General features: G+C 37.3%; 1 protein-coding gene across 4 annotated transcripts in view; it reads right to left on the reverse strand.

Annotated features, from left to right (window-relative positions):
- Positions 1 to 11,394: 11,394 nt before the first annotated feature.
- Positions 11,395 to 26,569, reverse strand: part of ICE1 (interactor of little elongation complex ELL subunit 1) — a 42,338-nt gene continuing 27,163 nt past the window's right edge. For 3 of the 4 annotated variants that reach the window (XM_063158949.1, XM_063158929.1, XM_063158959.1), the window contains 6 exons: positions 24,971 to 25,139; positions 21,963 to 22,123; positions 20,249 to 20,439; positions 18,989 to 19,095; positions 17,968 to 18,066; positions 11,395 to 17,042 (listed from right to left, as the gene is read on the reverse strand). In XM_063158949.1, the coding sequence (XP_063015019.1) occupies positions 16,861 to 17,042; positions 17,968 to 18,066; positions 18,989 to 19,095; positions 20,249 to 20,439; positions 21,963 to 22,123; positions 24,971 to 25,139 (909 nt within the window). In that variant the 3' untranslated portion in view covers positions 11,395 to 16,860. The remainder of the gene's footprint in view (positions 17,043 to 17,967; positions 18,067 to 18,988; positions 19,096 to 20,248; positions 20,440 to 21,962; positions 22,124 to 24,970; positions 25,140 to 26,569) is intronic. The other variant, XM_063158939.1, reaches the window with a different exon arrangement.

Genomic DNA, 26,569 nt, shown 5'->3' on the forward strand with positions numbered 1-26,569 from the left:
GGAGTTCCTCCCATGGGAGACAGTTCTTCATGAACTTCTCCAGCATGGGTCCACTCTCATTGAGCAGCAGTCCTCCCAAAACTCCTGCGGCATGGGTCACATTTCCATAGGGTGCAGTCCTCCAAGGATAGGCTGCTCCAGCCTGAAAGCAGGGGTCCCCTCTCCCCACTGGCTCTTCCACTGGATCACAGCATTCTCCAGGCATCCACCTGCCCTGGCATGGGCACCTCCCCCACAGGCTGCAAATGGATCTCTGCAACCCCTGTGGATCTGCGTGGCCTGCAGAGGAATCTCAGCTTCAGTTCCTGGAGCACCTCCTCCTCCTCCTTCTTCACTGACTTTGGTGTCTCCATGTTGTTTCCTTAACATGTTCTCACCTCCTCTTCTTTAGCTGGAATTCAAACTGTGCCACCGCTTTGTTTTGATTTTCCTCTTAAATATGTTATCATATGTTATCTTATCAATATGTTATCACAGAGGCATTACCATCATTTCTGATTGGCCCAGCCTTGGTCAGTGGCATATCTGTCTTCAGAACCATCAGAGATTGGCTCTGCTGGACATGGCGGAAGCTTCTAGCAGCTTTTCACAGAAGCTGTGACCTCCCCGCTACCAAAACCCAGGCCATGCAAAACCAACCCAGCTGGACAGAAGTTTGTTCTCTAGCTTGTTTTCTAGATATGGTCTGTTGTTAACAATGCTTTATAACATCTGAAGATTAGGCCACAATGAGAAGACAGATTTTATGTATACAAAAAATTTCCAATGTTTGCCTTAAATAATAAAGAACAGGGAATTAATAACCAAGATGGGCGTCAGAAATAAATTGCTCTTGCAGTTGACTGCAATCACACTTAACTGACAGGCTCTACTTCAGGGATTCAGGCCAGGCAGGAGCCAATTTATTACTACTGTAATAAATGTAGGCTGTAGGAGAGAAGGCACATTAACAGAGGTTCAGTTCTCTATTCATACTGGCTTAATATGGAAGTGGTAGGGTATATCACATTGACAGCAGATACAGACAGATTTGTGAAGGAACCTTGAAATGGCAACGCAGCACTGGCAGAGTAGGAAACTGTCACAGCAGTTGTACCTCTCTTCTCCTAATAACTCAGAACCTCTGTGCTGTCTGTGGATCTTCTCAGCCTGTGTCCTGGTTTAGGGCAAATTTGGGAGAAAACCTACAAAAGGGGGCCCCCCCAGAAAGCAAACCCACATGACCCCTCCCCCTAACCAGTTTGTGAAGGATTTCCTCAGAGAGAAGTGGAAAAAAACCTGTTTATTAGCAGGCCAAGCACTCTCCAGTACACAAAATGAACAATACCGGATGACAAAACTCATTCGCTGTTCTGAAGAGATGACAAATTCAGAAAGCCTCTTTGGTGGGTGGTCGCTCTGTTATCAGTTCCTCCAGTGCTGGGAAAGGCTGTGGCTCAAAGTAGACCCCGGCAGGCTACAAAGCGCAAGCTCTCGGTATTTCCCTGGGTCCTGGTCTGGAGCAGGTTTAAATGGTTCCAAGAAAATGGAAAGAAAAAAGTCCAGGGAAAGCTTGGACTCCCTCAGCTAGCTAAACTAACTAACTAAAAAACATGGTGTTCTGCCCTGTCTGTGCCCAGACAACAACAGTGTGCTCTCTGTTCCAGCAGACTGTGGAGGAGTAAGTCCAGTCCCTGATAAAAAACTCCGTGCTTCTTCTTCTCCCCACCTTTGCTCTCAGCCAGTCTTGAAGGCATAGAATATAATATCCAGCATAAATAGAACACCTGACTGGGGATACAAGCATCATAACGTCACCCTAGGACAACCTGTCATCCTCTTGCTTGTGCGTTGTCAACTTTTAGGCCTAGAGAGTCCTGCTGCCACACAATTTCTTGTGATCACAACCTATTTCTTCTACAGTGTTTGCTTGGTTGATGTATTTTTTCCAATTTTTCTATTAGTTATTTACATAATAAATGGATTATACGTGCATTTGAAACCACAAGTTCTATGCTTTCAAGCCTGTCTAACTTCAAAGTATAATTATTTAGGGAATAAGGCATTCACAATGCTTAGGTTGCTTGATGGAAAGACAAAGTGAAGTAAAAATCTGATAATGTCAACTCTGAGAACTAGAGGGACACTGAACATATCACCACAGAAAATTAAGATACTAGAAAGGACTTTTTTCTGTAAAACAGTTTTAACTGTACTATGAAGTCATTTCCACATTAATTCAATCTATGAGTGAGTACTATTGTAACTGAATTTGGCTTGAAAAGTGTGTGTGATTTAATCCCAGTCTGCTGAAGCTCAGCTCTGAATAGGTCTATGTCACTGGACTTTAAGAGGTTGTAAAATAGCTCTAAGGAGTTTTTTTAGCTATTATGGAAATTTTCAGTATTTTTATATAAATGAATTGAAACTACCATAATGTATATCTAGGTGTTAAGGTTAATCAGTATTTTCCATTTGAAATTGTACACTTAATGAAACACACCTTTCTCACACTGTTTAAAATTGTTCATGAGAAACCCTATGTTAAATGGTGCTTTGAGCAAGAAAAGTATAGTACAACAAGCCTACACAAGCCACAAAACAACAATCAGCTTCAAAATATAGTATTCAATTCATTTTTTATGATATGGTTAATGGATCCATTGTGGTGATCACAAATTAAAAAGATATTAATTCAGATATGAAAAAACATGAAAAGTGAAAATTAAATTAGGAATAAAACACCAGCTGCAGTGAGAATTTCAAGATTATTTTCTGTCATCATCTACACAAAACTGGAATTGAAGTTTTTTTGATTATAGATACAATCATGAGAAACTATTTTGAGTGAAATGAAATAATTTTACCTAAAACAAGTTGTGTGTCTTTTATTAAAATAAAATTTCCTTTGGAATTCTTAGGGAGGAAGTGCTTGTCCCTCTTTGTACCTTCATGGCAAAGTAATTCACATTCATTTTCAGTCAATGGACCTTGTTTATATGCTACCTACATGTTGTTTTTCTTTTTGGGTTTAATGTTAAAGTCAGCAAATCACATAAAACGTCTAGTGGGAAATCCTGCCAGCTTGCAGAGAAAAATGTACCACATGAAGAAATAATATGTCAGATCTACAGACAGGCTGATTGCGTGAGAAGAACCCATCTCTATTTTTGCTCATATTTATTGTAAAAAAGGGGTATAAGGAGGGCCAAAAGGACTCATAATTTTTTTAACATATGTAGGGATCTTATATTCAGCCGAGACTTGCTTGTGGGCAAATATTCCAGCGGTTATGAAGCTGAGTACTAATATTGAAGCATAGAAGCAGTGAGCAATTTGTCCCTAAAATACTGTGATTTAAAAAACATCCCCAAACAAAACCCGACCAGGTTACTGCCTGTGCATTCAATAATGGATCCATCATAATTCAGCAAATTAGAGAGGGGAAAGCCCAGTTAGAACTCAAACTGGCAACTTCTGTGAAGGACAGTAAAAATATTTTTATAAATACATGAATGGCAAAAGGAAGGGCAAGGACAACCTCCATTCTCTATAAGATGTGGGAGAGAATTTAGTAATTGAAGATGAGGAAAAGGCAGAGGTTCTGAACACCTTCTCTGCCTCAGTTTTTAAGAAAGAGACAGATTGTCCTCAGGAAACTGTCCTCCTGAGCTGCTAGATGGTGTCAGGGAGCAGAATAGCCCCCCTGTTGTCCAGGAGGAGGCAGTCAGAACCTGCTGAGCCACTTGGATGCTCACAAATGTGTGGGACCAGATGGAATCCATCCCAGGGTGATGAGGGAACTGGCAGATGAGCTTGCAAAGCTGCTCTCAATCATTTACCAGCAGTCCTGGCTCACTGGCAAATGTGATGCCCATCCACAAGAAGGGCCAGAAAGAGGATCTGGCAAACTACAGGCCAGTCAACCTGACCCCAGTACCTGGCAGGGTTATGGAGCAGATCATCTTGAGTGCCATCACATGGCATCTACAGGATGGCCAGGGAATCAGACCCAGCCAGCATGGGTTTAGGAGTGCTTGACCAACCTGCTGCCCTTTTATGACCAGCTGACCAGCCTGGTGGATGCAGGAAAGGCTGTAGGTGTAGTCTACCTGAATTTCAGCAAAGCCTTTGACACTGTCTCCCACAGCATATTACTGGAAAAGCTGGCCACCGTGGCTTCGGCAGGTGCACCCTTCACCAGGTTAAGAACTGGCTGGATGGCCAGGCCCAGAGAAGATGGTGAATAGTGCTGCATCCAGTTGGCAGCCAGTCACCAGTGGGGTCAGTGCTGGGCCCAGTCCTGTCTAATATCTTCATTGATGATCTGGATGAGGGGACTGAGTCCACTGTCAGTAAATTTGCAGATGACACCAAGCTGGGAGCATGTGTCGATCTGTTGGAGGAAAGAAGGACTCTGCAAAGGGACCTGGACAGACTGGATAGATGGGCTGAGTCCAATAACATGAAATTTAAGGAGTCCAAGTGCCGAGTCCTACCCTTTAGCCACAACAATCGTCTGCAGCACTACAAGTTGGGAACAGAGTGGCTGGACAGTGCCCAGGTGGAAAGGGACCTGTGGGAACTGGTCGACAACTGACTGAACATGAGCCAGCAGTGTGCCCGCATGACAAATAAAGGCCAATGGCATCCTGGCCTGTATCAGGAATAGTGTGGCCAGCAGGACCAGGGAAGTGATTCGTGTTCTGGTAAGGCTGCACCTTGAATGCTGTGTCCTGTTCTGGGCCCCTCAGTTTAGGAAGGATGTTGAGATCCTTGAATGTGTCCAGAGGAGTGCAATAAGGCTGGTGCAGGGCTTGGAACACAAGCCCTGTGAAGAATGGCTGACGGAGCTGGTGTTGTTTAGCCTGGAACAAAGGAGACTCAGGGGTAACCTCATGTATTTGGTTTGGTTGAGGGCAATTTTTGGAGAAAAGCTTATAAAGGGGTTTCTATTAGAAAGTAAATTTAAGGGGCTTCTCTTCTAAATGGTTTGGAAAAAGAGGAAAAAGTTGTTTATTTACCAGGTAAAGTATTTACTAGTATAAAAAATGAATAATATTATACAATAAAACTTCTTGCTGCATTAAAAGAGATCATAAACTCAGACAGTCCCCTTTGTGGGCTGTAGCTCAGTTTACTTAGTCTCTAATTAGGTTTTCTAGCATTGAAAGTGCTGTGGCTTAGGCCTTGCCTGGTGGGCTAGAGGTGTGAGTTGCCGGTGCTCTTCTGGGTGTATTAGTCTAGAGTAGGTTTAAATAGGTTTAAAGAAAAGAAAAACTACAGTTTAGGGTATTTTTCGCCTTAGTTAGCTAAAACTAACTAAAAGTAGAGATCTGTCTTGTTTGTTTATCTGCAGACAACACAGTTTAGCAGTAGGAATGTGGAGGAGTCAGTGCAGTGTTTGAAAATAAATTTTTTATTTCTTCTCTCTGCTTTTGGAACTAATTTTAAAGGTCGAAAACTTATTATCTAGTATAAATAGAATAGATGATTGGGGATATAAGTATTCTATAGCTGAGTCAGGACATTCTACTCTTTATCTCTATATTGTTAGTTTGTTACTAAAATTATTATATATTCTAACTCCACAAATACATATATTATATATATAATATATAGCTATATATAGACAATAGTAGCAATATTTAGTTAACAGTGACATTTATTCATAGTTTTCACTTAACAATTAGATCTCTTTGAGGTATACATTGTGTTGTTTTATCTTTCAGTATGATTTACTATGTGCAACTTGGTAAAGCAAGTTGCTTTAGCAACTTGCAAAGATAACTTTACAAATGGTTTGCTTGTATTTGAGGTAGAATTTATTTAAATTGTCTTTTTAAACAAAATTTTGATATGTACTACTGGGACTTTTTCTCTACTGTATGCAAAGGCTCAGATTTGGTAGTGTTTGTTTGGCTGGTGGAATTTTGGGTATTAACTAATTAGGTGGTTTTTGTTAGATGTTGCTCTTTTTGAAAGATTTCTCACTTAATGTTTTTAAGGTAGTTTTTAACAGTTTATTGTATTTTTTTATTTTGCTTGTAGCTGGTGTATGGTAGGAGTTACTCAATGTTATGTTCTCTAGTCTAGGTGTTGATAAGGTTTTTGAAATGAGTTTTGTTGTTTGAAATAATCTTTTTAAGGGTACAATGTTTCTATAGGATTTGGTTTTTTAAGGTTTAGGATGGTGTTTTGAATAGTGTGAGGTACAGGGTAGGTTTCTAACTATTTTGCAGTGGTTTTTATAATGGTGAGCACATAGGGCTTGCTTTGGTGTGCGTGTGGGGTAGTGTAATGTAATTAACTGCCATAGTGGCATCGATGGTGGGAGTGCCGTGACCTTTCCAAAGAAGCATCTTGATAACATCTTAGGGGCACAGGCACAATCCCAGCCGGTCAGCTCTCAAGGCAATGCAGAGAAAAGGGACTAGAGCACTGTGCGGCAATTCCACAGAGTGGAGGCCTTTATTAGAAGCAGGGGCCTCTGTGAAGGGAGCCAGGGATAGCACCTCTCTCTGGCAGGGCAAAAAGGGGAGTTTATATAGGAAAAGAGAGGGGCGGGGAGAAACTGGCAACAAATAGGATACAAGTAGCTTGGTGGGGTGACAGGGAGAGGACCAATGGGTTACAAGGAATCAACACATAACTTGCAAAGGATTTTGACAGGGAGATTTTCTCACCCTGACTACCAGGTGTCTTGCTCAAGGGTTGGCTCTCCAGGGGATGGCACCAACCCCTTTGCTGGCCCATTCTTCGGCCCCCACAATTAATGTGTTAGGTTTCTCTATATATTTAGACTACTGCTTATTATATTATAGGGGTTTTACTCGGTTTGTTTGATGGTGGTATGTTACAGGGCTTGCAAGGGTTGCAGGGTGGAGAGAGGCGAGAATCTTGACCTCATGTTCAGAAGGCTTGATTTATTATTTTGTGATATATATACTACATTATAACTATGCTAATAGGAATAGAGAGAAAGTTCTCAGAATGCTAGCTATGCTAAGAATGGAAAAGGAATGAATAACAAAGTTCTGGGTCCAGGCAGAAAGCAAGAACAGCTCTGCCGTGAGTGGTCAGTAAATCCAAACATTCACCCAAGACCAATCACGGATCCACCTGTTGCATTCGACAGCAGCAGATAACCATTGTTTACATTTTGTTGCTGAGGCCACAGCTTCTCAGAAAGGGGAAAAATCCTAAAGAAGGGATTTTTCACAAAAGATGTCTGTGACAGTGGTATATGTCTTATAGACATGGATAACTTGAGAAGTATTGTTTATGGTTAGATTTACTCTTTGGTTTCATGCCCATTTACAGGGAGCATTTTTATTTTGATAACTTGAGATATTATGAGCCCATCTAACTAGGAATAATGTTTTTTGTGTTGTCAATTTAAGTTTATTTAGGTTTATTTTTGATACTTCTATTTTTGTAGCTTGATTTATTTGTTGATTGTTTTGGTGTTTTTTATTGGTTTTAGTTTTGGGGACATGGGTATTTATACGGTGAACTTCTATAGGTAGTTTCTTTACCTTAGTAGTGATGTCTTTCTACTCATTAGCTTTTTTTCTATGCTGTTAATTAGTACAGTACAGTACTCTTTAAAGAGTACTGAGTGTTATTTATGAATTTAGAGATACAGTATGTGTAGAGATACAGTTTTGGTTACTTTTTTAGTAATGTTTAGGGTTAGGTGAATGGTTTTGAGTTTAGTGAGTTGGCTTGATCTACTTTTTTCTTTAGGAGCTTTTTGATTTGTTATGTGAGGTTGTTTTCTATTTTAGTTTTATTTCTATAATGTGGTAAGAACTATCAGTAAAAAGAGCATAATGTGGTGGATTTGTTGGTAGTTGATTGAATGGTAGAGTTTTTTAGTATGTATTGTTTCTTGGGGTTTTTTGCCAGTGAGACTAAAGTTTTTATTTTTAGGTAAATTTGCAATGATTTCTAAAATTTCAGGGTGACTTAGGTTTTTAATATGGGTGTGTTGTGTGATGAGGGTAATCTACTTGTTTTATGTCGTATTGGTGGTATGCTGGGTAGAGGGAATTTTTGTTTTGAATATTTACTTTAGCATTGGTAGTTGGGGTGTCAGGAGGAGTTCTACTTCAGTGTTTATTACTTTTAAGGTGGTTTAGATTTTTTTATAGGGTTTTGAGTTTTATTAGGTATTTTTTGTTAAGGGCCTTAGGATAGATTATGGTTTTGGTTGTAGAGTAGAGTATGTTTTTTACATTTGGTTTTGTTTTGATTGGGTTAAGGGTGATTGTATAAGTGATTTTTTGTTTGTTTTGGGTAAAGGGTTGTTGTCATTTAGGGCTCTATTGGAAAGTGGGGTTTTTTTGTGGGTGATTAGGTAGAGAGGGTTTACAATTTGGTTGTATTCAGGAATATGTATTCTTTAAAAGTTTACGGTGCTTAAGAAAGTTTGTGGTTTTTGCTTGCTGGTTGGTTGTGATTTTGTTGATGATATTGGTGGGAATCTGACGTTGTTTGTCTTGTTATTTTATTTTTAGGAACTATCTTTTGAGTAGGTTTCAACTTTTATTTTTTGGATGGTGAAATTGGCTTTTAGGAGAATTTGGATTATTTTCTCTCCTTTTTTAAACACTTTTGTTGTTGTGTTTTCTCACAAAATGATGTTATCAATGTATTGTAGATGTTTTGGAGCTTTACCTTTTTTTAGTGTAGCTTGGATTATTCTATGGTGGATGATGGGCTTGTGTTTCCACCCCTGGGGCAGTCGGTTTAGGCATATTGTATGTCTTTCTGGGCGAAAGTAAACTGAGGCTTGTATTTTGTTGCTAAAGGAATGGAGAAAAATACATTGGTAATGTTAATAGTGATGTACCACTTTGCTGCCTTGGACTTTAGTTTGTATTGAAGTTTTAATATGTTTGGTACAGTAGCTCTTAATGGTGGAGTTATTTCATTTAAGGCACAATAGTTTACAGTCAATCTATTTTCTTTCAGATTTGTGTATAGACTAAATGTGGCTGTGCAAGGGTGAGTGGTTTTTCTTGACTACTCTTTGGATTTTTAGTTTACAGATTATTTTATGGATGGGGATTACAGTATTTTGAGTTGTTCTGTACTGTTGGTGGTGTATTGTTGAAGTGGCAATTGGTATTCGTTGCTCTTCTGCTTTCAGGAGTCTTACTGAAGATGGTTCTGATAGTCTAGGTAAGGAGTTTAATTGCTTGATATCTTTTGTATTTATAGCTGTTATCTTAAATGCTCACTTGAGTCTCTTTTGGTCTTTGAAATACTTATTTCAGAGGAAGTCTCTACCCAAAATGCATGGCGCTTTTGGGCTGGTTACAATAGGGTGTTTCTTTTATTTATTTATAGTTAGGTTCACTTTAGCTTCTATTAAAGTTAAATTTTGTGATCCTCCTGTCACATTAGCAATAGAAACAGATTCTCCCCCACAGGTTTTGATGGGATTAATGTGCATGGTGCACTACTGTTTACTAAGGCTTCATATTTTTGTGGTTTTGATATGTTAGGCTAATGAATCTACACAGTCTAAAACCCACAGTTTTTCCTTACCTCTCCCTGGCTAGAGGCAGGGCTTCTCTAAGCTTGGTTTTTTCCCCCAGACATATGTTATGGAGGTCCTTTGAGGGGATCAGACATTGTCATTATCATAATACATGGCAGTTTGGTTATGGGTTATTGGAGCTGCTTTTTTTTTGGTGGAATTTTTCTCTGAGTTTTGCTGTTTTTTAATTCACACACCCATTGTGTTAAAGTAGCAGTAGATTTTCTATCTTATCTCTTTATGTTTTCTTTACAATTACACAGGAAGAACTACAGCTCAGCTCATAAGGTGTACCTTCTCTCCCCATCTGCGGGATGTTTACTTGTGGTACTAGAACCTCTGATCTGTATTGTCGAGATTTGGAGAAGGTCTTTTTTAATCTCCTTTCTGAGTTTTTTGTGATTTTATTTTATCTTTTGATTTCTACATTTGTCTTTTTAAAGCGGTGATTCTTGTATGTGTTGGATTTGTACGGTATTTGCATGTTTGGAGCTTCTTCACCATATTAAGTATGGTCTCCTCCCTGTCATCCCACTTCATTATTGCTAAAGCAGAAGTGTATCTTTGTGGTCTAAGTCATATAAGTTTTCGCAACATCACAGATGTATAGGTACTAAGTCTGGATTTACAGTATCTAGGTTATTTGAGAAGACAGTATCTGCTACTGCCATTTCTCTCAAGCGTGGAATCTCTTGTTTGACGGTCTTCTATTAGGTTTGTTGTATATAGAGATTGTCAGCACACAGGTGTCTTTGTCACACACTTCTCAGGATCTGTGCCTGAGACTGTGAGAGTCAGCTCCCTTCATTATTCTTTGGTTGATAACTGGATTATGTGACAGGGATCCTAAATGCCTCACTTTAGTACCATCCAGAATTGTAGCCTTGCCTGCAGCATCTCAAAGATGGACTAACTAACTAATTATAGATTTATCAGGTCGTTGAATGTAATTATTTCTTAGGTTATGAAGGTCTTATAGGGAAAAGGACTCAAGAGTGACCTCTCTGACTTTGTTTTTGGTTTTGAGGGTCTTTTCTTTGGATCATCATTTTCTATTGGTTGATTGGTTTTAAATGTGTGTTTTCCGCCTGTCATGGCAGGAGCAACAGGTATTGGTTGAGGCTTATTGTTTGGTTTAGATGTGAGCTTAGGCTCACTGTCTGGTTTAGCTACAACCTGAGTAGCTGGGGTGTTGCCTGTAGTCTGAGTGACTGGGGTAGTTGTTGATTTATCTCTTTGCTCTTCTGCCTCTATCTGTTGCCTTACAGTATCTAGTAGTGTGTGGCTTAGGCCAGGGCCCAGTTTATTGCAATGATCTTTTTAGAGTCATAATGACAGTTTTCTTTTAGATATTTCCATACTTCATCTGGGTTCTGAATTTGTTCATGTGAAAATTCCCAGGCTGGAGGATCAGAAAATTCCTTCAGGGCTGGACCCATTCTCTGTCCTTGTCTACAACACTAAGGATTTTCTGCACCTGGGTCTATTTGTGGGTCAGGGGTCTCATCAGTTCTTCTGGACATCTCAGCCCTCACTCTAGACAAGCTGTAAACTATATAGAGGAACTTTATTAGATTAAATATTAAGAAGGTGGTTTCTTTAACATTTAGGGAAATTGAATATTCTTACAAAGTGACTTAAGAGATTCGAAGGAATAAAAAGGAAAGGAAAGGCTGAAAAGCCTCATCCCCTGCTCCTCCTCTAACAAACTGGGTGCAATTACTAATAAACCCCTAAAACATGTTATTTGAACTAGGATGCAGCGTAGGATGAATAAACCATAAACCATATTTATCTTGACCAGAATCTCGTACCTTTGTGTTGTTATAGAGCACGACACAGTACAAAGTACCACAACTGCATCAGAAGGGTGCAAGAGAGATTTATTACAGCAACATGTTGCTTTTATACTTTTTCAAGATATTTACATTCATCCAACATACACATTCACTGCTCATTGGTTATAGGAAAGAAACAAAGTTCTCAGTGGGTGACCAAGGAGCCACGTCATTCTTTGAGCCAGCTAGAGTCTGTATCTCTTAACTTTCTTTCCTTCATCACGTCTCCATGGTGACAACCTTGGTGTCTTCCTCAGGAGAGATATGGGGCTTTCCTTTATCTTCAGGAGGCTTTTGCTGGCTCACAAGAACAGCACAGAATGTCTCTCCTACACTTTTGTAAACTCTCTATAAATCATTATTACAGAGGTTAGCAAAATAGTTATTCTGTGTTCCTGTACTGTAAAAACTATATGTTAGGGAGAATATTGTTGTTATTTTTGGATAAGAAAATAATACTAGGGACCAGAAAGGTATTAAAACCTCAAGAAAACTAAGGGATCAGAAATACATGAAGGCCTCCACCCTGAGAGACATTATGAATTTCAGCAACATGGTTACTGACTGCTTTATCACAATATAGAGTAAGTACAACTAAAATGTAATAGTACAGGATTCTTCCACTTTCTGGAGCCCCACATTGAGTGTTAATAACTGTATTTGTCTTGGTTTAGGGTAAGGCAATTGGGCAATTTTGGGAGAAAAACCCCTAAAGGTGTTTCATCTAGAAAGCAAATTCAAGCGGCCCCTCCCCCACCTGGTTCAGGAAAAAAAATTCTTTGGAGAAAAGTGGAAAAAGCTGTTTATTTAACAGACAAAGCATTCACTAGTACAAAAAATGAACAATATTAAACAATAAAACTTCTTGCCACTTCAAAAGAAATTACAAACTCCAAAAAGTCCCCTTCGTGGGCTGTAGCTTAGCTCACTCAGTCTCTGATCAGTCCCTCCAGCAGTGGAATTGTTGCAGGCCAGGCCCGGCGTGGTGGGCCACAGGTGTGAGCTGCCGGTGCTCCTCTGGGTGTTCAGTCCAGAGCAGGTTTAAACAGGTCCAAAGAAAAGACAAACCACAGTCCAGGGAACTTCACTGCCTCAGCTAGTTAAAACTAACTAAAAGCAAAGGAGAGCTCTGTCCTGCAGTCTGTCCATCTGCAGACAACATAGTCTAGTCACGGGCATATTGAGGAGTACAGTGTCTGAAAACAAACTGCACGCTTCTTCTCTCCCCTCCCTCGCTCTCAGAACAAGTCTTAAAGGTGCAAAGCTTATTATTCAGCATAATAGAACAGACGGTTGGAGATATAACCCTTATATTGCCAACCCAGGACACCTCATCACTCTCTACAACTTCCTGAAAGATGATTGTAGTCAGGTGAGGGTCAATCTCTTCTCCCAGGCAACAACTGACAGAATGTGTGGACAGTCATAAGCTGCGCCAAGGTAAGTTTAGGTTAGATGTTAGAAATTCCTCACTGAAAGAGTGATTGCGTGCTGGAGTCATCTGCCCAGGGAGATGGTGGAGTCACCACCCCTGGACGTGTTTAAAAAAGACTGGAGATGGCACTTAGTGGTTGATGAGGTGTAAGGTCATAGGTTAACTAGATGATCTTAAAAGTCTTTTCCAACCTAGTTCATTCTGTTTTTCTGTGACCATCAAAAGCTTTTTGGAGACAGGCTTGTAACTGTATGTGAAGCCCCAGGAGACAAGTTGCGCCAAGTACTTGGCTTTCTCCTACTTGATGCTTAAACCATGTCAGAATTCATTCTATTCTAGTCAAAGTATGGCAACAAGATGCAGGTTTTATTCAGAAAACAGAGGCAATTCTCAGTAGCAAACATTTAGACATCTCTAGGAAGATGTGGCAGCTGAAGGAATTTGAGCAATTTGAGACTAAAATTCAAAATAATTTAACTTCAGGCCATTTGCATAAATATCTATCTTATTTTCTTCGTAACTCCCATTACCTACCTATTTGTTTTATTACGCTTCAGAATGTTTTTTTCAAAATTTCAACTTAAATAGTCCAAAAAGTAATTTCATAATGTGAGTTGCATTAAATTGAATGCAATAGATGGGCTCAGAGCACCCAAAATCATCAGCCTTTCATGGATTTCCTGAACAGTTAAATGAGTTTCAGAATTTTGCAAAACAAGACTTCAGCCTATTCAGGCCAGTAACAGTGTAATCACAAACCCTGTCTCTGAAGAAATCCTTCCTGCTAATTTGTCCATCTTTTGAGAGTAGTCTCTGACTTTTCTTGAAGTGAAAAATTAGGTATAGTGGGAAGAATGTAAGCTAAATGGTGATACTCCAAAGTGTTTTAACCATGTAATTTCAGCTTCTTTATAACAAATCTTCAGGTATTCTGGACTGGTTTCCACTCATACGTGCAGTTTCATTAATTAAAACAGAGTACAGCATGTAATTTCCTTAGTCATTTCAAACTGGAAAACTCACAACTGCTTTGGTCTTATTCTAGTGTCCAGATAAGAAATCCTTTTTGTTCAAAACAGGCAGGTGAAAGCAGAAGCTAGGACAGACCATACATCAGTATCAGAGGGTTTGATAAAATAACTAGAGATTAACTTTAAGCAGTCCAGAGTCCAACATTTTTTTATTTTATGAAGAAATAATTCACACTGAAAAATATTTCCTACTATACGTCGAGAGGCAAAATCATCCTGGAAAATACTCTAGTGGTGTACCACATAGCCTAGCCCAAAGATGCTACTTTTTGTAGAAACAAAGTTAAATAAAAGGTATGTATGTCCAAAATTTGTATTCCAGCAAGGGACTGAGTAAACAATCAAATAATTCTGCCAGTACAACATGTTAGGATTCAGACACTCTAAAAATAACTTCTAGTATGAAAGCAACTAAACAAGAAAAATAAATAAATTTTTTTCTTTAACAACTTATTCCAGTATCCTGTTCATCTACACATAGACAAAGTTACACTGCTCTCCAATATTTATGACAAGTTTCTTTTCCTGGAGTCAATACATATCAGGGATTTTTCAAGTATCAAATGATACTATTATGAACTCAGAAGCCTATAGTCAGAATTACCCTTATAAATAAACTATTATAGATTTTTACTGTCTTCTGTATTTGAGTCAGGAGAACTGCTAAAGCTGAGTATTTTAATCTAACATGAATTTTGACTGTTAGCATTTTGTCTAGCCTTGTATTGTTGACAGTAATGTCTTAGCAGTTAAGACAGTTTTTCATGTTTTAGTTTAGGAATATGAGAAGGCATGGAGGAAGTGAAATCTTGAACATTTCCTGATACACATAGTTTTGGACAAGCCACACACTCAATATTTGTGTGAGAACAAAAAAAAAGCAAAAAGCTGCAAATGATGATAGAAACCTGTAAATCCCTGTTTTAATGGCTATTTTGAACAAAATGGGACTTTAGTACTTTGAACAAATATTGAGATGGGATAAAGCATTCCATATACTGAAAATCACTATCCTTTATGGATATCAACATTTTATAGCTTTTTAAATATGGTAAATTTGACAGTGTGTGTGGGAGTTACAAGTATTTTTTGATGAATGATGAGTGATTAGTACTTAACAGAAGCAAACACCTTCAGAGTATTAATTATTCTAAGTTTACTTATTCCAATGCAGTTTGATTAGGCAGGCAGTAGAGAGGGACAGAGAATTAAAATCAGTTATATGTTTCCAGTACACACAAAAATTTTTCTTACATAAGCAGAATATTTCTCATGAAAATGGTTTGAGGGTAGGTTGAATTCTTTTTTTTTTTTTCATTTGGTTTAAATTAGTATAGTTTTATATTTTTTTGCTTGGAAAATTCTGACATTTCTCCTGTGAATCTCACATACTTCAAATCTCAGTGTTTTATACAAAGTCTAAAGTAAATGGGTGTTTCTATTTGCTGTGAAGATTTTTGGGTTGCAATATTTTTGCACTGAAGCATCTGTGATCCTCTACTCACTTTGTTTCCTACTTTGTTTTTTTATTCGTTCTGTTTCCCATTTCCTTTAGTTTTCAGATTTATGATCCATACTTTCTTTTATTGTCAACCTGTGTTTTCTTTTGACTTCTTCCACTTCAGATATTTTGTACTCAGTGCAAGAAGGGTAAATGAAGGCTACACATAAAATCTTCAAAGGCCTCACTATCACCAAAATGTGCAGAGTCCCAGACATCATACAGTTTCAACCTGAGGCAAATTGGAAGCCCTCATGACAGACATCTGTAGCAATGCCTATTGTGCACAGGTATCACCAATTCTATTAGATTATTTTTCATTGACTGAATTGTTTGTGGTAAGCTCACTGAGGTCCAGAGTGCAAGCAGCTATAGCTGCAACTGAAATCAATGGCCACTTTGCTCTACACAGTTTCACCTCAGAGGAGAGAAACTCACGAGGGCTAGGAGACTCCACTGGTAGTCATACTTAGATGAGGCACAAAAATCACAATGCGTATCAGCACCACAAAACTCTGTCAGAAGCTAGGTCCCATTACAATAAGAATCTGCATTAGCAAAGCTCACCCCCTTCACATGGGCACAACCACAGAGTGAAAATACAAATTTTCCATAGTTTTTTGAATCTACTTCCCAAGCCTCTAAAGCATACCAGAAACTTTGGGAGGGATGTCCAGAACTGCAATGTTATGGACAATTCATTCAGTGAAATTACCTCAACAGGCAATTTCCTGCTGCCCCCCAAAACAGTATTTGTATAAGCTAGAAACACAGTTAGCTCTGGGTTATTTAAAAGGTCAACAAGAACACAATAGTATTCACCTCTTTTATTATGAAAGATACAAAAACTGAGTGTAGTGAAGCTATCATTAGAACATGAACTTTTTTTTAACCAACTCTCTATTTACATACACAAAATTCTCCAAGTGGAAAAAATATCAAATGTGAGACACATCAGAATACACCATATATACAAGTTTAGATATTTAGTATGTTACTCCATACATGATGGCTACAAAAAAAGTCAATTCCTACGTGTTTTCCACAAGTATTTTAAATTAAGTTTATAAGATAACCCAAGCAAAATGAAGCAGAATCTGGGGAATGCTCTGCTATCTGAATGGTTACTTTATAAAAATGGTAAAAAATAACAGAGCCAAGTTTTCAAGTCATGCTGAATATTCTGTCAAATAGTCCATACTCCAAACTGATGTAGGTAGAAAAATGAAAACTGTTACTGATTTTTATTGTCATCAAACCAGAAACATATCAGGAGTTCAAGATGCACTCATTTTCAAATCACTAATCAGCTACTAGGAAAAGCAAGTATTTTTATTTTATAAAAACTCTTCCTTCAAAGAGAAAAGCCAAATAAAATACTTGACCTTGCTTTGTATGATCAGACATTCTTATTAAAAGCATGAAATACAAGAAGACACACCACTTGGTATGGTTTTCAACTGGAAACAACTACTGCTTAATTGGTAAGGCACTTTTTCCTTTGGATCAGTCCACTTCCCTACATTTTAGTATAGCTCCATTTCACACAGAGAGGTGATTTCAGCTATGCCATCTGTGATAGCAGAAGGGATGTTGTAATGAACTTTTGCTCTCCAGGTATGGATGGCCTCAACAATACCTTCTGGATTGCTTGAACCTAAGTCACATAGTGAATATACGGCTGCCAGCTGCACACCCCAAGGAATAGCTGCAAAAAGTTAACAAAAATCAGCTTATAGAAACTTTTTGATAAGCAAAAATGTTTTAGGGAATCTTGAATCTATAGAAACTATTATTCAAGAACTGAAAATAAAACACATGAACAGTTGTGATGTCTAACACCATAATGTAGAAAGATGACAACATGCACACAAGTTCTGTAACATCTCATTTTATACTAACGCTTTCCAGTTTTCTCAATTCAGCAACTTTTTAGTACTCAAAGGGCATACAGGAATTGAGAATCTAGTGACTTTAGTTAAGAGTAATCAGACTTAAGAAAGCAGTCAGGTTTACAGTCTGAAAAACAGACATACACTGCACACCATACGCTACCAAGTTAGAACTTGAGATTGCAAGGAAGAGAAGTTATACAGGTGGTTCAAAACAGCTCCCAAACAATAACAAATGCTTCACTGCAAAATGTACTTAACATCCAGAGTAACTTAACAATGTGGATTTCTGCTGCTGTAACTGCCTTGTTTCATCTCATCCGTACCTTGAACTGTCCTTCTCCCAATACAACAATTTTATTAGTAAGCTTCAGCATAAATTGCTCAGGTAAAATATTAGTTATTGCTGCTCAAGTCAGAATCACCCTTCAAGTGATCTTAACTTGATCACCCTTTAAGTGATCTCTAATGCAGCTGACAGGCTCTTACATGAAACAGTCCAATTCCAAGGTGTCTGAAACCATCTCACATTTTTTCTGTCTCAAACAGAAGGTAATACTGTTAATAGCTCATTAACTTTGTAACAGAAAGGGACTCAGACTGAAAACTGTTTGACCTGTTATACACTAATGAAAACTGCAAGAGCAAGCTGTTTTCCCGTGTGTGCCTTAATTTATATTCTGGCATTGCAAAACTTCACATTGTGGATGTTACACTCAAGTTCCTCTAAAAGAACATTACCTTCCTCTTTTGCATGCTGTACAAACAGTCCAATTACTGAACTAATATTCTTCACTGCAGCAAGATAGCCTTCCTTCAAACCTATTTGTCCTAATCGACCTGAAAGGAAAAAAGTGTTACTACATATCTGACTATTTAGACAGTCAACTTCCCAGCTTTTATACTTCCCAACTGTCTATCTGTTGAAGTATCAACAGAAAATGCAAATTTTAACTACAAAAAATTCCTGTTACCATGTTGTCTTGGGAACAACAGTTGTCTTATTCCTTATGTAACTAAAGACCCCAAGGCATTTTTCATCAGATTGATTCAACCTCCTATAGGTTTAAAATTTTTAAGTGTAAAACTCAGAAAGAATGCAATTTTTTAAATGAACCCTGTCATATAGCCTACATACTGAAAATATTTATTGAAACTCAAATTATATATATTTACATCAAATGCCACCTAGATCCCAAATAAATTAATCTAACTTAAATTTATTATGGTATTACATTGCATAAAAAAACCCTGCATTTTATACATTTTGCTGGAAACTATATGGTATGAAGCTGTGTCATGGGAAGTTTAGGTTAGCTGTTAGAAAAATGTTCTTCACCCAGAGGTTGGTTAGGCACTGGAACAGGCTCCTCAGGGAACTGGTCACAGCACCAATCCTGTCTGATTTCAAGATGCATTAGGCATGTGGTGTGATTCCTGGGGCTGGCCTGTGCAGGGTAGGAGTTGGACTTCAATGATCCCAGTGGGTCCCTTCCAACTCAGGATTTCTATGATTCTGTATGTGGCTACAGATAATTTTATTTTAAATACATAAACATGTTGGTATTTGTTATCATGAATCAATATGACATCTCTGAAAACTTAAATACCTTCTTTCCACAGGCTGATAAACAGAAAATACCTGCATAAAGATCCAATAAAATTCAATAACACTTCAACCCCCTTTCCAGACAGGCCTGACACTTTCATAAAGACATACTTGTACACAACAGAAGTTCAACCAAGAATTTAGATTACTTACCAATTAGCCTGAGTGTCAATGCTATAACACTATCACGAATTGATTGAGCAGTTTCATGCCCCTTTCTCTTCTTTATCCAGTTATCCATAGAAGGCCAAAGCACTTTGCTGTGAAAGAAAAATTAATTTGAAAATCTCATACTGCATGAAGGGGTACTTATAGTATTCATACACAAATGACTCTTCTATTACTAACTTCATGCAGACTGACTTAACAAATGTATATGAAATCATGTTACTTTCAAATGTCATGCTGATATGTTCTGTAAGTATCTTATATGACTGAAAATTCAGTTTGTATGTTACAAGTAGGATATGATGCTTGTTTTTAAACCTAAAATGACCCAAAGTAAGACTTTTTTAATTCTTAAAATTATGCTGATAGACCTAGTTACGTATTACCAGCACAACTCAAGAGACAATCACCTTGATATGGCTTTAATTAAGACTACATATGTTTCACTGAAGCTAATTTGTATTAATTTTGAAAGTATTTCAACAAAAAAATCTTCTTTACTATCTGAAGGTATGGAATTTATATACAAGACAATGATTATAAGTATCACTTATTATGTTATGTCACAGATAAACAAATGTCTCCTAAGTCATGTAACCTCTATATAGAAAATCAAGGCTGTCAGATCAGTGTAGCAGTCAAAATGGAGTCTTTCAAACAAGGTTAAGTATGGCAGCAGTCCCTATCCTGGATTTTAGGTTCAAAGAAAATTTAAGACACTGACTCTAAGTATTATAATTATTTTAGAATTAAAATCAGACTGAAATCAAGATAATACATTAATGAGTATGGATATATTTCACTTCCAGCACGAAAGGAGTGTTATTTTCATATCAGAAATTCCACCTTCACTTTCTACTGTGGGGAAAGGGGAATTCAACAAGTAAGTTTAGAAGAAGACAATCACTTTGCTTCACTGACAGACAATCTCAAAATCTTGTACAGCTATTTTGAAAGCAATTCTTTACTAGAATGTCTCTAACAGGGTTCTTGGGACAATACCATAACATACTACATTTCCTCATTGGTCATTTCTCCTATCTTAAAATAATGCACACATACACAGTAATCTAGGTCTCATCAGGCTGAAACATCCTCATTTTCTAAATACCTATGCAACATTTTATTATGTTAAAAGCTAAGTCATAATGAATTTGGGAAACAAAAAAACACCACTAAAACAAACCTCAGAAAAAAACACAAAGGAAAACATTTGAAAGTCATGATCACACAATACCACAATACCTTATAACATTATCATGTGTCCAATTCCACTTCATATGAGAGCAGAGTAAATCAACAGCAAATATATACTGCCAAGCATCTTCACTGAGATCTTCTCCATACTGCTCATGCAGGTGAAATTCTACTTTTGTACATGACTGCATTTCTAAAAGCAGGTTTGAGACCATAATACCAGCATCTAAAGATGAACTCTGGAATTTTAGAAGGTAATTATCTTAATGCATAAAAAATTACCAGCTCAGAACCAAACTCTTTACAAATATTTGATATTGACTGTGTACAGCATCTTACACCATATATCAACTTTTGGGTTGCATTAGCACAAACAAATACAGTTCATAAACCAAAACCTTCAAGTACTAGGTATTTTTCCTGACACTTTTACTAAAAGGAGAGTTTGGGAAAAAAATACCCAAACAGGAAAAAACACAGATCTCACACCCACTCTCTCATCTGCTCCTACAATTTGGGGATTTTTATTTCTCTCAATGCAGGTAAGAAGTGCTTGCATGGCTAGCTTCCTCCCTCCCCTCCCTTCCTCTTCTCTGTGGCAGGATGGTGAGGAGAGTTGGAGGCACAAAATATAAAGATCACAGGTTGAGAGAAGAACAATTTACTGGAAACAGCAATGAGATAAGAATACAAACAGTAATAACAATAAATACTAATGATGGAGGGTACAAAAGAGAGACCAACAATTCACATGGAAACAACAGTACACAACCTCTCCCTCCACCACACTATGCTGGCCTGGAAGGGACTCATTCTCCCTGGAAAATACTCCCTTCCCCACATCCCTGGTAATGATGTGAGGTGGCACAGAATTAATCTCCAAGTCCCAGCCATGCTCCCTTTTGGCAACTGCAAAAATTAACCCTGTTCTGGCCAGAACTAGGACAGCTATGAATCAATATGATTTTGTTCACTTTGATATATACAAAATTATTTTATTTCCAGGAAGCAAGCCTGGCATTAATATGGAATTTTCAAATATATGGGGCCCTAGCCTTTAAACAGACACACAAGCCTGTTACACAAACTCCTTTAGAAGCAAAGCATCTCTGGCTTTCCATTTGCATGATATACAATTGCTCCCAATTATTTCGATTTTCCTTTCTTGCAACATTCTTTTCAGGATGGTAATATGTGCCTGCTGAAAACTGATAGAAATTAAATGATTTGGCGAATGCTCAAAGGCTTGAAGTCAGCTCTCACTGATCATCCTTCTCCTGGTATCACTGGTTTTGTATTAATCACACCAACTGCTTATGTAATCGAGTTTTTACAGTCTACCTTGCATAAAGATCATGAGTAAAAAGAAACTGGCTTATCTTGAAAATAACTGTAGTAACATACTACCTGTTACACAGAGAACTACAAAAGACAAAACAAATACATGTTTTAAAAAGCAACAATATAAAGCAAAAGAAAGAAACATATTAAAGAACAGTTCCAAAGATGCAAAGAATTCCCTAGTCAAAAAATGCTCTAGTTAAAAGTTTAAAAACAACCTTTACTTTAATGTTCCATAGATGGGAAAACAAGTACAATAAAGTATTGTATTCTAGTGTTCTAGTAGGGTCTAGACAACTAGGGGGAAAATGCCTGAAACGTTCACACTCTTCATTAGAAAAGAAAGTTGCTTGATTTGATTCAGCCAGCAAAGTGACCAATGCAGACAAAAGCTAATATTGACAATGAAATCAGACATTACCTGTTCCCAGTTGAGATAAGCACTTAAACAGGCCAGCATCTCATTGCTTGCACTCTTCCTGACAACTAATTGCATAGCTTTGTTAATTGCACCTTGGAAGACAAATATGTCAGACCATACATTTGTGATAAATAAAATCAATTTTTCTGAGTCTGGATAGTCTAAGGAAAAAAAGAAATAATTTAGTAAATTTTTAACATTTTAAAACACAAAAATGAATATATTCTGGCATTAAAAGCTAGTACATTCAGCAAGGTAACTAGGAAAAAAGGCACAGAAGTCACATCAGAACTGAAGCCTAAGGAATACTGGCACATCTCAGTCCTGAGACTAAATAAGAAGAAAAGACCCAATAAAAAGACCAAACAAGAAACACCAGCAGAACCCCAACAAACCTTAAGCCACCTCCCCCACTGTAATTTCACTCCCTCTCCCTTCATCTTTCTTACTTCACTAAGGAGAGTGGTCTTAGACCATTGAAATTGGATTCTTTTAGGATACAATTAGACTGGAAGATGAACTCCAACAACCTACCTAATACATTCCCGTCACAAATAAGCACTCTGATCACTGGGCCAAACTAGAATTAGTCAAAAAAAAAAAAAATCTACAGTGCTTGCTAATACCTTGCACCCATACACCTGTGAAATTATATGTAATTATATATATGGATATATATATATAAAGCTTGCAAAGAACTTTCACATAATTCAAATCTGATATTCCTCAGCAGTTTTCCCAGACTTTGTCAGAGAAGTTGCATATTATGCAAGTTGTATGTGAGCATGTATGAATGTTGCATGCTACTATTTATACTTCCATAGATGTAAAAATTTGTGCTACTCCATATAATTGAAGAATCCTCATTCAATAAAGTAATTCAGAGCAAGTATCAGACAACTATCAGTTGACAGGAGAGTTCCCATCAACAGGAAGCCAAAAGACCCTTCTGAATACCAAAGCTAAGAGCTCCAAGGCAAAATACTAAGATAAAACACGAATGTGTAGATTGTAAGCAATAACAAATACATTGGAATAAGTAAAAAAGCAGATACTACTTCCATGCATGAAATGCTATACTGGAATGCATATGCCTGAAACACTATACAAAAAACAAGCTGAATTCACTTTTCACTTCAGCATAACATCTACATTTTTTGAAAGATCTTAAGTACTAGAAAACATATCAAAATATATCAAATTAAGAAGCTTTAATGAACATAAAGGATATACACTTCAATGAGGTGTTTTGGATGGAACTTCTACTCTGAAGCTGCTCATCATGTGAAGAATTCAGTTTTTTCTATCAGGACTGCTGGTGAACTAGAATTACTGGCAACTAGAATTGCCTGCCCAGGAATTTGAAACACTTATAAAATTCACTCAATGATGAGTAAAGAGTTCAAGGAGAATTAAAAAAAATTAAAAAAAGAAAAAAGGGAGGGAACAGAGGAGAGGTGAAAGGAAAATTAACCAGAAAGGTAACATTTTATTTATAGTCACTTAAGGCAGAATACTAGACAGGAGAACAGAACAAAAACGATGGACAAGTCATCACGACAACAAATGATGTTGGTCTAAAGAAGCAATACTGACTGTTAATAGTGAATTTGGTAATTGTGTAGCTTGGGTTGTGATAATTCTGATGGGAATATGTGAAATTACATGTAAGAGAAAACGCAAAAATAAATGCAAAGTAATCAAACAAAACCAAACAAATTTTAAAATGCCTAAACAGAACTTAAGATGTGTTTACAGCTGTTCTCACTCAAAAAATTACTATAAAACCACAGAACAATGACAATAGAAACTTATGCAATTCAATGTACAGAAGATAAAATAATCCAATAAAAGCCTGCATTAAGCTATTAAAGTTTGGATCTTAGAAAAGAAAAAGAAAGGAAAAAAGGGGAAATGTTTAATATTTGCAAGAGCCCACAAAAAGAAAACACTTTCTTTTGCAGTCAGATACTGCAAAACAAAAAGCTTAATTATTATTTTAGATGCAGATATATCTGACAAGTAATAGTTTCTAACATGGTGCAGTATTAAAACTATTAACATAAAAGAAGTAAAAGTAGAATTATAACAGACTGAAGGATAGAAAAACAGAGGGGAAACCAGGAATTTGAAAAAGAACTCAAAAATATTACACTCCCTCAAAAAATGGGAATTAAGAACAAAATGAAATCACAAACCTTTTTAAGATTAAAACAAAAAAAAAGACAGGAATGTTATATGAAACATAGCAAGTAATTGAAACAATCTCAAGCTTTAGCATTCTGCTTGTCAGTGCTCTTGAATTTTATTTTAATGTTAAACACAGATACCAGTATACTATTTTCAAACTTAGTGAGTTTTAACCTTCCAAAACTAAGATTCTTAACTTTGCAATAGTACATATGTGTTAACTTTTTTCCTGTGACCAAAAGGAAGGGGAGTAAAGGAAGGGAATGAAAACTGAAAAAACTTCTCAACAAAGCAAGAATTTGGATAACAGAAACTAAAAATATTTTAAGGAGGACATATTATAAAAATATCCTGGTTTTGATCAAGGTATTGTCCAGCTCCTGACACTGTGTTAAATACCTGGTTTTAAATCACACTTACTTTATGAATCAATACCTACTCAATTAAAATAAGAAAATACTAATAGGCTAAAAGGACGAAATTCACAGAAATCACATTATCATTTTGGAGATGGTGGGGAAATGAAAGCACAAAGTGTCCTAAATTAAATATTTCCTTGGAAAAATAAGTAGACTACTAAGAGCCCAGGTCACCATATAACTACAGTACAGATGTGGTGGAACTATGAGGAGGAGAATTTCTTCTAGAACAGTCTATATTTCTGCATTTCAGAAAAAAATTCTGGAAAACAAGCCTTGAAGAGGAAAACAACCCTTGAACAGGATTTCTGTTTGTTTTTACAAACATAATAATTCTGACACACTGCAGCAAAGACACACAGCACATTTACGATATAAGGCCACTAAACCACACTATACCTTCTTTAAGTAGACTATAGCAGAAAAGGCGGGCTCTTTCCAAATCTCCCAACTGTCGACAAATTCCTGCATAGAGTCGACACAAAGCCTGACTGAAATTATAATTTGGGGCATTCTTCTGAGCCTTCAGCTTATTGAGAATAACACACAGCAAGGACTCTGCTAAATGCTATAAGACACAAAATATATTGTTATACTGGTATATACTGAAGAATACTTGACAACATTGTAGTCGTATAACAAGTAAAAAGAACTATTATCTTATTTGCAAGAATACTGTTTGCATATATATAAAATGCAGGAAAGTAAATCAGAGGCAACCAATGAAAGAAAAAAAGAGGGAGGAGCAGGCAACTTCTCAGAATAAACATGCGATAAACAAATGAAGAACAGGGCTACTACTGTTTTAATATAAATTGTTTGGTTATGTGATTAACAACAGTCTTCCTCAAAGAACAAGGAGAATAATGACAAGTAGAAGGAACGAGGAGAGGAATAATGACAGGTAGACTAACCCAAATAACCTAATCAGAGCAAAGGTAAGCACCCTGACTTAGCTACTTCCAAAGATGCCACAGAAGGACAAACAGCCCATTGTTCAGGTGTGAGTTACTAGGTAAGCCAACAGCAGTCTTTCTCCAGATCACTGTACACACTTCAGGAGATGGGGAGATGTTGCTGCCTATAGTAACATGGAACTTAATATGAGATGCTGGAAAAAGAACATTGGGTTTGTGCAGAGTGTGCATGACTTATTATGGGATGCTTAGAGGGAGACCTCAAAGTGGGGAGTAGAATGAAAGGTTTAGGAGCCAGGTGCTGGAGAGCACACAGTTCAGACTGGGCATCTGTGAACAACAGGGATTCCGAGTGTTAACTTTGGGAGGAACCAGAAGATCTAAGCCAGCCACCTGAAAGACCACAAGTCTGAGGCCCAGACACAAGTCCAGACCAGCTGCTGGAGGAATATGTATATACTTCTGTGTTTTTAAGTTTGTCAGTGTATGAGAAGTGAGAAGAATATCAGTCACCTACTGAATATACTGAGTGCCTAATGTTAGCTGCTGGGGGAATCCATATTATCTGTATATATATGAATGTATTTTCCTCTACCAGGATTTCAACCTGACTAACCAGACAAGGGAATAAGAGTAGGTGTGTACTGTGTGCATGTCTCTCTACTAGGAGTATGTACTCTGTCTTACTACTGGCTGGACCTGAAAGCCTAAAGCTACAAGCCTTGCTTCTATGAAGTTAACAGACTTGACAACTCCTAACAAAGAGGCCTGAGATCTTGGTAGCAACTTCTGAGGAGAACTTAATTATGTACCAGGACTGTAACAGGACAAAATGCTGCCATGTACTAGTCAGTGAATTGCTCTGCTGTAAACTACAAATTATCTATGAGAAAGACGGCAACTGAAGCAAAATTTTTCAGCACTGATGCTAAGAAAGTTCTGAGAAACAAAATAAGGGAAGAATTTTCCAATAAAATTAAATTTGATAACCTGATGTAGAATAGTAAAGGTAAACATAGAACTAAATTATATACCAGTATATACATTAAAGTGGTTTTTTTTGAATTAAAAAAAAAATTGA

Source organism: Melospiza melodia, chromosome 1 (assembly GCF_035770615.1).
Source record: "Melospiza melodia melodia isolate bMelMel2 chromosome 1, bMelMel2.pri, whole genome shotgun sequence".
NCBI lineage: Eukaryota > Metazoa > Chordata > Aves > Passeriformes > Passerellidae > Melospiza > Melospiza melodia.